This window comes from Alosa pseudoharengus, unplaced genomic scaffold (assembly GCF_046254945.1).
Source record: "Alosa pseudoharengus isolate Yale_2024_CS ecotype anadromous, Long Island Sound unplaced genomic scaffold, YU_APseudo_1.1 YU_APseudo_1.1_scf_18, whole genome shotgun sequence".
NCBI lineage: Eukaryota > Metazoa > Chordata > Actinopteri > Clupeiformes > Clupeidae > Alosa > Alosa pseudoharengus.
The window spans coordinates 26,986,345-26,998,844 of NW_027468650.1; the positions used below are offsets into that span (position 1 = coordinate 26,986,345).

At 42.1% G+C, this 12,500-nt stretch overlaps 2 protein-coding genes across 8 annotated transcripts in view; both read left to right on the forward strand.

Annotated features, from left to right (window-relative positions):
• prkag2a (protein kinase, AMP-activated, gamma 2 non-catalytic subunit a) overlaps window positions 1-4,630 on the forward strand; it is a 74,080-nt gene extending 69,450 nt beyond the window's left edge. For 6 of the 7 annotated variants that reach the window (XM_076290791.1, XM_076290792.1, XM_076290793.1 and 3 more), the window contains 2 exons: window positions 168-261; window positions 2,964-4,630. In XM_076290791.1, the coding sequence (XP_076146906.1) occupies window positions 168-261; window positions 2,964-2,998 (129 nt within the window). In that variant the 3' untranslated portion in view covers window positions 2,999-4,630. Of the gene's footprint in view, window positions 1-167; window positions 360-2,963 lie in introns of all 7 variants that reach the window. The other variant, XR_012988080.1, reaches the window with a different exon arrangement.
• A 1,923-nt stretch (window positions 4,631-6,553) lies between these two features.
• cox4i1l (cytochrome c oxidase subunit 4I1, like) overlaps window positions 6,554-12,500 on the forward strand; it is an 11,273-nt gene continuing 5,326 nt past the window's right edge. Inside the window, exons 1-3 of the mRNA XM_076290798.1 lie at window positions 6,554-6,635; window positions 8,742-8,835; window positions 9,673-9,840. Coding sequence (XP_076146913.1) covers window positions 8,742-8,835; window positions 9,673-9,840 — 262 coding nt within the window. The 5' untranslated portion in view covers window positions 6,554-6,635. The remainder of the gene's footprint in view (window positions 6,636-8,741; window positions 8,836-9,672; window positions 9,841-12,500) is intronic.

Below are 12,500 nucleotides of genomic sequence, written 5' to 3' on the forward strand. Positions count from 1 at the left end.
AGAGCATATTTTAAGCACAGTCTGGACTCTAATAGGCTCATACATTTTTTTTAATGGATTTTTAAATTAATCTTTCATTCATTTAGACTTTGCACCTGTGGCTGTATTTTATATTCGCTTTCTGCCTGCATCGGTTTCTCATCTGTGAGTCTATTTCCATCCTCCAGGTGCACAGGCTGGTGGTGGTGGACGAGAACGGCAGTATCGCGGGCATTGTGTCCCTGTCGGACATTCTGCAGGCCCTGGTTTTGACCCCTGCAGGTATAAACGCCCAGCTCTCTTAACCCCCCTCCCCATCCTCTTCTCCTTCCCACCCTGGACCGCCAGCACACCCCTCCCACCCTCCAAGGGCAGCTCAGGTAGGCCGCGGCCCGCCAGAGGCCTCCCTCTCCGGGTCTCACAACTCGCCTTGCCTGCTGGTGTTTGGTGGGGTGTGTCTGGAGGTGTGGGCTGACTGACTGACTAAAAGCACTAACCCATGGCCTGGTCTCTCAGACAGATGGGGTTGAAGTGTTGCCATCAGGAATAATTGTGTGTGTGTGTGTGTGCGTGTGCGTGTGTGTGTGTGTGTGTGTGTGTGTGTGTGTGTGTGTGTGTGTGTGTGTGTGTGTGTGTGCAAAAGCATAGCCATGTTAAATGTTAAATTTATGTTAAATACATAAATATTTTCATTTTGGTGTGTTATTTCATTCACTCATCCATCCATATCTGTGCTTCTTCTCGTTTTGTCTAGTCTTGTGTGTCTCTGTTGTCCCTTCCCAGGTTAATTACATTTGTTTTCTCTCTGGTGTGATGTGTGTCTGTGTGTGTGTGTGTGTGTGTGTGCAATGTGCATGCGTGTGTGTGTGCGTGGTTAAGGTCTGGGTGTGTACAAGCAGTAAGGATGATTAATGGGTGTTAGCAGGCACTCCCACCTGTTTGTGCTGACATTCTCCAGCCACTTCATATCCACTCCCTCTCTCTCTCCCTCCCTCCCTCTCTCCCTCCCTCCCTCTCTCTCTCCCTCCCTCCCTCTCTCTCTCCCTCCCTCATCTCTTTCCTCCTCTCCTCCCTCTGTCTGCCTGATTTCTCTTCTCCTCTTCCTCCATTTTGCTCTCCAGCATTCTCTCCGACTCCTTGTCTTGTCTTTGTCTCCTTTTCCGATCCATCTACGGCCGTCCACTCCACTCAGCTTTTGGGCTTGTGTCTGGCCGGTGCGCAGTGCCAGCGTCTGGCTTTTTTTGCATCTTGTATTGAGCTCTGCCCCATCCTGTCCAGAGCGTTGAAATATATTGTCCAGCCAGAGCCACCACTCTAATTCGAGAGAGAGAGAGCTGGCCGTGCTCCAGCAACCTTGCCCTGCTCCTGTCTCCCCAAACTCCGCGACTGAGCCGGACACGCCGCTTGCTCCCCATGTCAAGAAGGCTGCATAATGGCCATCTGCTGGAGCAGAGAACGCTGCGTCACTGCGAGGCCGAGCGAGCGAGATTGTGATGAGAATCAGAGAGAGAGGCTTGTGCTCAGAGTGAGAGTGTGTGTGTGTGTGTGTGACTGGGTTGGGCACTTCGTGTGTGTTTGTCAGACCACATGGATACAAGTTGAGAATGGAGAGTGTATGAGTGCACTTTGATGCTTGAGGACGGTGTTGACTGAGTGAGAAAGAGTTACTCGGCTAGCTGCCCTGGGTTTTGGTTGTTCTCTCAGGGGGAATGTGTAAGGAGGACAGTGCAGAGAAGTGATAGTTTTTTTTAGGTCAGGACCACTTTGTCAAGATAGTTTATTACTATTTGCATAATGTCTTATTTGGTGGTATGGCTTGGTTGTGGGAGCTCTCTGCCTTTCCATGTGCAAACATGGAAAGCCTAAGGCTACGTCTACTACACTTTTGTTACGATTCGCCCTCCCTTCCACACTAGACCATTGTATCAGCGTCTCCGAAGTGGAGCAATTTGGATCCGCTGGAGACCCCAAACTCATTTTGCTCCGCAGCCGTATCGGACAAATGTGGACGGTGTGTCAGTAGTGTGTTGCAGAACCATCTGAAAAGAGATGATGTACAAGCCCATGTTCCCTTCCCTGATTCGTTGTGTTCGTTTCACATGATGATGGCCATGCTACATTTATTCATTTGACAGCCATACAGTGAATGGCAACGGGTTATAGCCTATGCAACTTAAAGACACTGTAGTTATTATATACTGTAGCCTACTGTAACTGTGTATAAGACCAAGAGGGATTTATTCATCATTAGAAGCACAGTGTAGGCTGTTCTATAATGTCCATCACATGAGGTAGGCTATTTTATTTGTTTGCCGTTCGTCGACAAAGCTACCTGGCATTATATTGGGAAGTCCTTTAAGTAGGTAAGCTGGAGTAGGCCTATTCCACTACAATAGATTAATAGGCTAATGTAAAGAAGCAATCAACACATCAAATAAAAACATATCTAAATGTCTAAGATGATTTTGTTGTTGCATGTTCTTTATACAATGACTAATTAAAAAAAAAAACTTGTGAAATGGATGTGGGCAGAGGGAGCAGCTCTCCCATTGGGCTACAGAACAGACTAGGCATCAATGACAACAACTAGACCTTGATAAGTCACATGTATGAGGAGCGATGGGGTGGAGGTCTGTTGCAAAAAGGCTTGCAGAGCAAGCATCAAGAGTAGGCAGGCTACGGCAGCTTAATTAACGCACCCTGAATGATCTCCACCAATATAAGAGCAAGTGATCAGCTGGGCAGTTAGCCAAGTTGCTGGGCATGACTCCATGGCCTGTCTGAACTAAGGCTTTGCTCCATTTAGTTTGGTATGTCTCCTTTATTGTTGTTTTTGGGATCGGTCTGTGGGACAGGTGGGACATATTGCAAGGGAATTTAATGTTATGTATGTCTGTGTCTGTGTATTTGTGCTAATTACTGAACTGTCTTCAATCTGTGTGTGTGTGTGTGTGTGTGTGTGTGTGTGTGTGTGTACGTTGCAGGGCTGGAGAAGCGCAAAGAGATTGTGGCAGAGTGAGGATTTGGACGCTGCCACCTGTTGAGTTGCACCAGCTGCCTTTGCTGGAGTGGGCACAGCCCTCCCCTACCACCGGGGTGGCACCGTGGGGCGCGGGCAAGGGAGGGGGGGCAGTGTGGGGAGTGTCGGGGGCATAGAGCTGAGTGCCAGATGGGGCAGCAGCTGGTCGGACTGGTGGAGTGGGCAGGGGGTCATCAGGTGGACCACCAAAGATTGCTTTTCAGTGACCGGGGGGGCTATGGGATCTGTTTTACCTCTCTGTTTGCTATGTCCCTTGTTCTCTCTCCCTTGTTTATTTATCCCTCTCTTCCCCATGCTTTCTGTCTTACAGAGATTGTATGCCACCATAACTCTGTGTCTCGTGTGTGTGAGACACGGAACATTCTGCTGTTTCTGTCTGTTATGGGCACTTGCAGAAAAGGCCAAGAATGAGTTTGAAATATACCTTTATCTGTCATGGATAGTTTCTTTCTTTACAGTGGATGTGGGTAGTGGCCGTAGAGCTCCACACTAGTCCGCTGCTCGCTGCTTCCTTCCACATCGGCTCCATGGCAGCAGAATCTTCAGACTGGCGCTTTATTTTGCACAAGTTGAGGAAACACTGTGCTTGTTTCTTTTCCTATCTGACACCCTTTAACCTATAATGATGTTATACCCTCAGTCCACCTCGGGGGTTGCCACCCAGCCACCCCTTCCCCCTACCCCCTCCCTACCCTGCAATGGCATGAAATCAGAGTGTGGAGCCTAATCTAAGTCTGGACGTGTCATTTGTGCCTTTTGCTGCCCGTAGTCATCATGGTGCCGTGAGCGAGGGTGCACAAATGAGAATGTTTGTATAAAATGGACTCGGAATGACATGAATGTGAACATATTCACACACACACACACACACACACACACACACACACACACACACACACACACATAAACAAGAACCAAAACAATATCCAGTAATGGATGGGTTGTTATTATATTTTGTTGCTTTATTTGATTTTTTCTCTTCAGTTTTCTATAAGGATATCAGTTTTGGTATGCGTTCTTGTTTTGAATTACTGATGCTGTAAAGAGTAGAGCTTTATTTATTTATATTTAACAGAAATTCTTTCTTTTTTTGAACAAGTAATATTTTAGATACAGTAGGAAAATAATATTATGCCTGTTGCCCCTATGCATTACTGTAGTGGAACAACAATCTGTTGTTCAGTGCAGTTGAAAATTACTGCTGCTGCCTACAGACCCGAATTTTTATTGTTTTGTTTTTGTTTGATTTTGTTTCCTCTTGCTGCCAGAGGCATGCAAATTGTCTGTACTGCTCCTTACCTTATCAATCGTACTGTACATATAAGAGCTCCTACTGAGTTTAAAAAAAAAGAAAGAAAATCTATAAGTGCCAGACAAAAGGTCTATTTTTCTGTGTTTTACTTGTAAAATCATGTTGTTTGTAATATTTTTGATTTTCGTTTGTTTGTCTTTGTCATTTTTACGGTGGGTGTGTGATGTGTATGCACCCTGAAGAGAGTATTTCCAGAGTGGAACACAACTGGCATGGCAACCGTTTGTAAACAACCGTTATGTTCTGTACATTTTTGTTTTTTGAAGAAAAAAAAAGACAAATAAATTATACTGAATGCCTCTCTTTCTTAAGTCCTTTGTGCATATTACTCTTTGCCAATTATTAATTCATTTTTTCAACATGATTAAATGTTGAACAAAAACAGGGCTAATTATCCTTTTACAATTTCAACCATTTGTACAGACATTAACTACAAACGACACACAGAATAGACCGCTACAGAGAGTGTACAGTAAGAGATTTTGAGGAGCAATTCGCTGACTAACAAAAAGTCTATAAAATTGGGTTTGTAGATCATACCTTTAAACCACACCACACCTTTATCATTGACAGGTCAGGCATAACAGGCTTTTTAGTCATGTGAATTTTAAGTTTGCAAATATCTGTTCTGAGAGGTAGCCTAAGTGTAAGTAAATGGTGTTAAGTGAAGTAGGTAAAGTGGGGTAAAACATCCCATTTTCCCCCTATTTCTCACTAGTTGAAGTAAAATTGTGTTGTTTCTATGCATTATGCTGACAATGGTGATGTACCCACTATAAAATGTATGCGTGCAATGTAGTTCAAGAAAGGAAAAGAAAAATGGATTTCAAGGTGAGTGTTCTAATTCAGCAGTCACTAAAACAACTGGATGGTTAAATCAGAATATTTGAACTTAAAAATGATCTCAGGTTAGTCAGCTAGCTATCTTACATAAAAAGTTGGCAATTGACAACATATTGATCAAATATAGTAGCTTTTATGGCTCCACAAATTATTTTGTTTACTTTAGTTATTAACTTTTGATTTCGCTATTCATGCATGAGGGGCATTGCTTTGACAGAGGGGTGGGGGTGGGGAGGGGCATTATCCCACCTTGGTGTTTTACCCAAAATGCCCCCTTTGAACATAATTACATTTTGTTAAAATATTAATTAACTCTAAACTCATTCATTCATTTCATATTTGGTTTATAATTTATTACATTTTCACTAAAAGTTAGGATGGCAATTACACACACAGTTAGCTTTTGTTTCACAGTAATGTCACATATTCCGTTTTCCCTGATTCTACCCAGATGTTAAGATCTGACATTGAGAGTTAACCTGACTCTCGCCAGATGAATCAGAGACCTCAGCAATGAATGAATGCAATATGGATTTTCAGTAGAATTACATCAAACGATCTTGTGTGAGAACAATTATACTTCACATCATATATGTCATTGGATAAACTATTTTGCCTATCAAATAATCATTGAGTGTATTGCGCTCAAAGAATGACTGCCATCTAGTGTTGATGGCAAGTAAAGCTCATACAGCTGAGACGTTTCCACGGTCAAATGAAGGACAAGACTGGGGTAGACTCGATTGGTATGACTATGACCCAGGGAGTTGTAACCTGATTTATGTTAGAACTAAAAGCAATCATTAAGATAGCTTTATGACTATTTAATTTCAACATGAATCAAATTATATAGGCTATCTCAGGATACAATGCCTCAGTACATTTTACAATTACAATGTAAAGTTACACATAGGTTAGATCTATGTTCTTGCACTCAAATCTGTGTTAATACGGAAATAAACATAGTGGGCAATTGAAAACTACCTAAAGCCGAAATATATGTATGTGTGTATATAAACACTCGCAGTGTAATCAAAACCCTGCAAATAGGGTTGGATCATGATAGGAAGTGTCACTTCCTTTTGTAGAAATGCTGAAAGGGCGTCATCTCCATTTCCACAGATTACGCTGTGATAAATTCATCTAGGTAGACTAGTTTAACGGTGTAATTCCACAATGTCCAATATTAATATTAGCATTAAGATCCCAACCCTTATTATGTGAAAACTTGCACGTACATCTTCGTCCCGCACAACGAATTTGGCACCTGCTAGGCGCATGCAAGAGCGCGAACGCGACGGGTTCCTACTATCCTCTGATTGGTCCATGTAGCTGATATCGAAGGCACCTGACTTAACATATTCACGCGCATACATAAATGGTCCATGCCTTACCCATCCGAAGGCACGTAGGCAACTTGTTGAGAACGACAGCCGACAGTTTTACATTTATCCCACGAAGGTAGGCTAAACACCCTCAAATTAATCCTTGCATGGCTGCGTTCGAAGACATTTTCTTAACCCTGTCACCCAAGAATAGCATACAGTACTTCAGAGAACAATACAGGCTTGGGACATCATGTTGTCCTGAAATAACCTCGCCAAGATGCTGCGTGTATCTAAACACAGATTAAAGTACATTTTCCGTTAAAGAGCATATTTTGTTAAACACTAAGATGCTAGTAATTGTTTTGTAGACTAATAGGTGTAGATGACTAAGGGGGGAAATGTTTTATTAAGTTTCTGACGATTCAGAATTGTTTTACTTGTATTTGTAGAGCACTTAATTTATTTTCAAGATGACTAAAGAACGTTTCAAATGGTTTAACTGTAGTATTTTGGATTAAGGATAAGGTCATGTCTGTCGGTTTCGTTTTAATTAACTTGTGTCATGTTGTTGAGCTCTACATCAGATCAGCAACAAGTCTGCTACGTACGCCCCCCCGGAGCCATAATTTTAGCAAGCATAGAAACTGCATGGATGATACGTGACTGACCGCACAGAGGCGAAACTTCATTGCGTGTTTGAACTTTTAACCGGGCCGGACACCTGCGAAAAGTGCCAAGAGTCAATTTAACATTCTTCATTCGTATTGTGATGAGAGGCGTTTTGGCTGGCTAATCCACAGCTTTATTTGACATGTCAGCTGCTGTCCTTCGCATCCCATGGGCGGTTGCCATTGGAGATGCTGCGCAGTCACAGGCAAGCTTACAACATACATTTTGGAAGGGAAAAAAAGTATTTTGGGGAGCGACTTCTTAGGTTGGGGCTTTATTATGTAATTAGTATCAGACTTGAATAGACTTCTCATGTGTCTTTGACTTTAAAACAGGCCATAGGTGGTGACCAAGGACTTTGTGAAGGACATACAATGGGAAAAGCGAATGTCACACTTTATTTAGAGCCCCAAGTTACTGACCTACCCCTAGAATTTGAATCCTCACATATTTTTTCATAGCAGTGAACTATATAGAAGTAATGGCATTGTTCTGAGTTGGGAAGTAATTTGTGCATACAATGGGGAAAAAGGCAATATCAGGTTGATTACAGTCAGTGACCCCTCTTAAAAAAACAGTATTTGTCAAGTCTGTTGCTGTTATATGCTATCTCTCTTAAACAGTCAGCAACGCTTAATGTATCCATGCTTTTAGAAGCTTGGAAATGGGTTGTTTTGTTTAGCAATAAAAGAGCAGTCTTGAAACATTGTTTTTCACTTTCTTCATAAGTGAGAAAAACTGCTGATACTGGTTTCCACCCTTGCATCCGTTATGTATGGATAATTTAGATAGATAGATAGATAGATAGATAGATAGATACTTTATTGATCCCCGGGGAAATTCAAGGTCTCAGTAGCATACAGACATCACACACAACATGCACTTACAGTAGAAAAAGTAATATATATAATATATAAATAATATATATAACTATAAAAAACACCACTGAACAATGAAGACAGTAGTTGATAAAAAAATACCAAAATACTAAATATACAAAATAAAACTAAATCAAATATCCACATAGTGTGCTTAAGGATGATTAAGCATGAGGCGTTTGCAGTGACGGCAGGGACTGAGCCTGTGATTCTGTATGCATGGTAAGGTGCTCTATGAGAGTGAGTGTCATGGTGATGGTGCAAATAAGTAACTCCAACAGTGCAAGAGTAAAGTCTAGAGACCAGCATATTTGGACTATATGGGCCCTGAGGGATAATCTACTTGCTAACTGTAGGGGCAGCCGTGTCCTAACTGGTTAGGGCTTCGGGCTTGTAACCGAAGGGTTCGATCTCCGACCCAGTAGGAAAAATGTGGGCGGGGGAAGTGGTTGAGCACTGCTCTCCCATGCCCACATCCGTGGCTGAAGTGTCCTTGAGCAAGGCACCTAACCCCTCACTGGGTAACCCTGAGCGCCGCTGTAGCAGGCAGCTCACTGCTCCGGGTTAGTGTGTGCTTCACCTCACTGTGTGCTGTGTGTGTTTCACTAATTCACGGATTGGGATAAATGCAGAGACCAAATTTCCCTCACGGGATCAAAAGAGTATATACTTACTTACTTATACTGTTGCAGATGCTGCCGTCTCGTGCCCTGATCCGAGGGTTGCAGTCCAGCCTCTGGAGAAGTGTGTGCAGCACCAGTGCCCTGCAGGGGTCCCACTCCAAAGGTAAGGGTGGCTACTGGGACGTCTGTATACAGGCTTGATGGTCCACTAAGCACTAAGCATTATTTTGTCCATATATTATATTTTACGCAGTTCATATATTGCCCCTGGCACTCCCATTCAAAAGGCCATTTGACCCAAAAACGACAATATGGTCCATCTTAAAAGTGGCGCTTCCCTCCTAATTATGCTTTTAAGCGAAAGTTTGACTCGGGTACATTCACAAGACCCTAGGTTGCATTTTGACGAGAGTTACGCTTTAAGCAACACAACTAGTGGCTTTCCCTAGTCTTCTCCAAGTCAAACAATATGAACTCCATAAAATATACTGTATGGACGAAATAATGCTTAGTGGCTTAGTGGACCATCAAGGCACACATGACTTGGCACTGGAGGGAGAAAGTGGCCTCTGAATACAAATGTTGTCCTTTTAGTGTGTGTTTTCTCTCTCTCTCTCTCCCTCTTTCTCTATCTGTGTGTGTGTGTGTGTGTGTTTGTGAAGGATGAGACTGGCTGGCCTGTTTCTCTGCTAATTGATTGCAAACTGTAAGGCTTTCCACATCCTAAAACAGACTGGATATTTTACGATGTAGGACATTGCTGTACTGTGCAGTGCAATAATAGCCCTCTAGATCACAAACAGTATGGTCCATCAGTATGGTCCACAGACTCCATCAGTGTGCGTCCATTCGGCTGAGGCTAGCACAGGTGGGCTGAAAATACTTCAGTGGTTTTTTTTGGGTCAGCCTAGAGCTATCCTCCCAATTTACCTAAAGCCCCATGCACTCCCCATTTAATAACCGTTCCCAGTGCTGACTGACCATGTTTCTTGTTTCCTAGTTGTGGATGTGATAGACTGCAGCGTGCCACAGTATAACAATCGCCTGGACACCCCACTACCTGACAGGCCATTTGTGAAACATGACCAACTGTCTGCTGAGCAGAAGAAACTCAAGGAAAAGGAGAAGGCCTCATGGAAAAGCCTCAGCAAGGAAGAGCAACTTGCATGTGAATACACCCAAAATATGGAATAAATATATCCTCTGTTAAAGCTGCAGTTGGCAAGTCTGACAGATTGAGGGGACTTAGCCAAAATGTTGAATGTTTACAACTCTCATGCCCCTCCCCCACTACCACCGAGCACCCTCTCATCGAGTCCGTGCTCGTTAGATCTCACACAGCCCTGCTCTGATTGGACCAGAAGAACCGGGAGCTGTGGATTTTTGCAAAACATATAACAGGCTCTAGGTGGAGGTAGAAGTGCGGTTTTTTTTCTAAAACCGGCTGATTTATGTTGTTCTGTCGGAGCATAGTGTCGGTTTCAGTGAATATGATCAAACAAATCTTGCCAACTGCAGCTTTAAGTGGGTTTTGCTAACAAGGCTACACAAAAAGGCAAAACATTTTTAAAAGATTTTTAATCAGGCAAACAATATGCATAGAATTCATAGTATTTCCCTCATACCTAGATAACGAAATTATGAAACAATTTAGGTTTTGATTTTAAAACAAACTAAAAAGGAGAACATCAGTATTTTCAGTAAAGATGTATGCCATGAAGAACAATACAGTCCCTGACAAAGGTCTTGTCACCCCTTCATTCTTCATCCTCCAGACATAACCACTGGCCAGGAGGCCCAAAAAGTTCTCTTGCTCCACAGAATTAACTGCCAAACCTATTGTCACTCATTTATATGGTTTTGGTTCAGTATTCTGTTTTGTTCATGCTTATGGAACAGTAAGTAGTATGTTTGGATGAGGAAGAGTGAAGAATACCCTGAAAGGTGCTCCATGTTAGAGTGAAGCATGGCCATGGCCAAGTGATGCTCTAGGCCTATTTTGCTTCCTCTGGCACTAATAATCAGCTCCATATAAAGGGGTAGGTACAGTCATTCAAATATTTGGACATCCTTGAAGAAAACATAATCCTGTCCATAGAAACCAAGAGAAATGTAAAGTGAGTAAACTTGAGTCTATTGTCCATTAGAAATGGACTGATATCAGGAATGCTTTCACAGCTGACGTCTGACTACCCATAACCTTAGCACTGGATTTTAACAATGATCAGTGCAAAAGACACTTTTTGTGAAGGGTGACAAGTGCCAGTTTGACAGTATTCACTTCCCGCAGCATTTTGGGGATATTTTGTGTTAAATTTGGGGAAACCAATTGTTGCTTCAGTTGTGTTGAGCTATTGAAATAGTCCTGGTTTGTTTGTTTTCTCAAAACTCCAAAAGTGTGTGTATTTTGCTTAAAAACCAACATTTCTAAAGGGGTGACAAGACTTTTGTCAGGGACTGTAGAAGAAACTGCCAACTCCTCTTTGATATGATCTGAAATTGCTGTTATAAACCGTTATTCAGCATACTTTTATTGCTGAGGTAGACTTGTCTTGTGTAGTCATTTCCAATATGCATTAATATGTAACAACAATTAGTAAAGGTGAGGTCATGCTACATCAAAGAATGTCTAAAAATGACTGCGAAGACTGCTAAGAATGCGGAAGAGAGACTTCCTGGGAAAGTTGGGTGTTTCCAGGTACTTATCAAACTGATTAAAAAACAATAGGATCCAGGACTTTAGCCTTGGTCTTTTTGAATAAGTAACCGATAACTGCTGCAGGCCATTGTGTGTAGTACAGTGGCCTTTAAACAGAGGAAACATAATCGGCGGTTCAGCTCGATATGTTCTTACAGAGAGGTCACCAAAGTTCACTACTTCCTCTTTCAGTCTTGTAACGACATTGTGACAGTGTGCCTAAGGGTGTGATAATGGTGTCGCCTTTCTTGCTTGCTATACAGCATTCTTTAGACTTAGAACATTCTCAGTACATCACTGACCCTAAGAATGTTTTTTTTATAGATTTGATTAAGCACAGTTAACACCTTGCAGAAGTCATAAACTGAAACTGTAAACAGTTCACATTACCACCTGTAGGTGGCAGCAAAAGTCTTCACTGCTCAACCATTGGGCGGTTTCCATCAGTTGACAGTTTCTCTGACAGTGCAATGCAGGGAATGTCCACATGTGCTATCCATAGAATACAGAGAATTTCTTCCAAGTACCAGTCGAGTCCAGTACAATGCTTGTGTGGGTGTGTTCTATTTGGGCATTGTTAAATTAGAGCTTATTATCAATGTGTTGATAGTTTGCTGTAAGGTATATGTGGAGAATGAATACATTCGAAGCGGAGGACGGTTGCTTTTCGCAAAGTCCATTTATTTCTGACAATGGATGCATCGAAGGGCATTATCCCGTTTATACCATGGTCACTTACGAAATAAATAAATATGAAATCAATTATTAATACTAAATGAGTTTTAGAGCTAAAATCGTTAGTTTTTTCAGCTGTTTATCGCAACGCTTTGGTATGTTGATAAGTTGATTGTTGATAATGCTACCTTGGTTACCAACTAGCGTTTGAGCCAACACAGTGATTTAGAACTGTCATCAGGCAATTCGAACGGAACGTCTTTTTAAAGGTGTAGTATATCACTTTTTAAACGACACCCTTTTCAACCTAGACCATGGTATAACACTTTTTAAACTACACCCTTTTCAACCTAGACCATGGTATACAGTAAACAAGAATAATTCATAGCATTCTACTGCATGGAGGATTAGTAATAAGTGCTTAATGTAACATCAAAATGAACATGAAAACATGA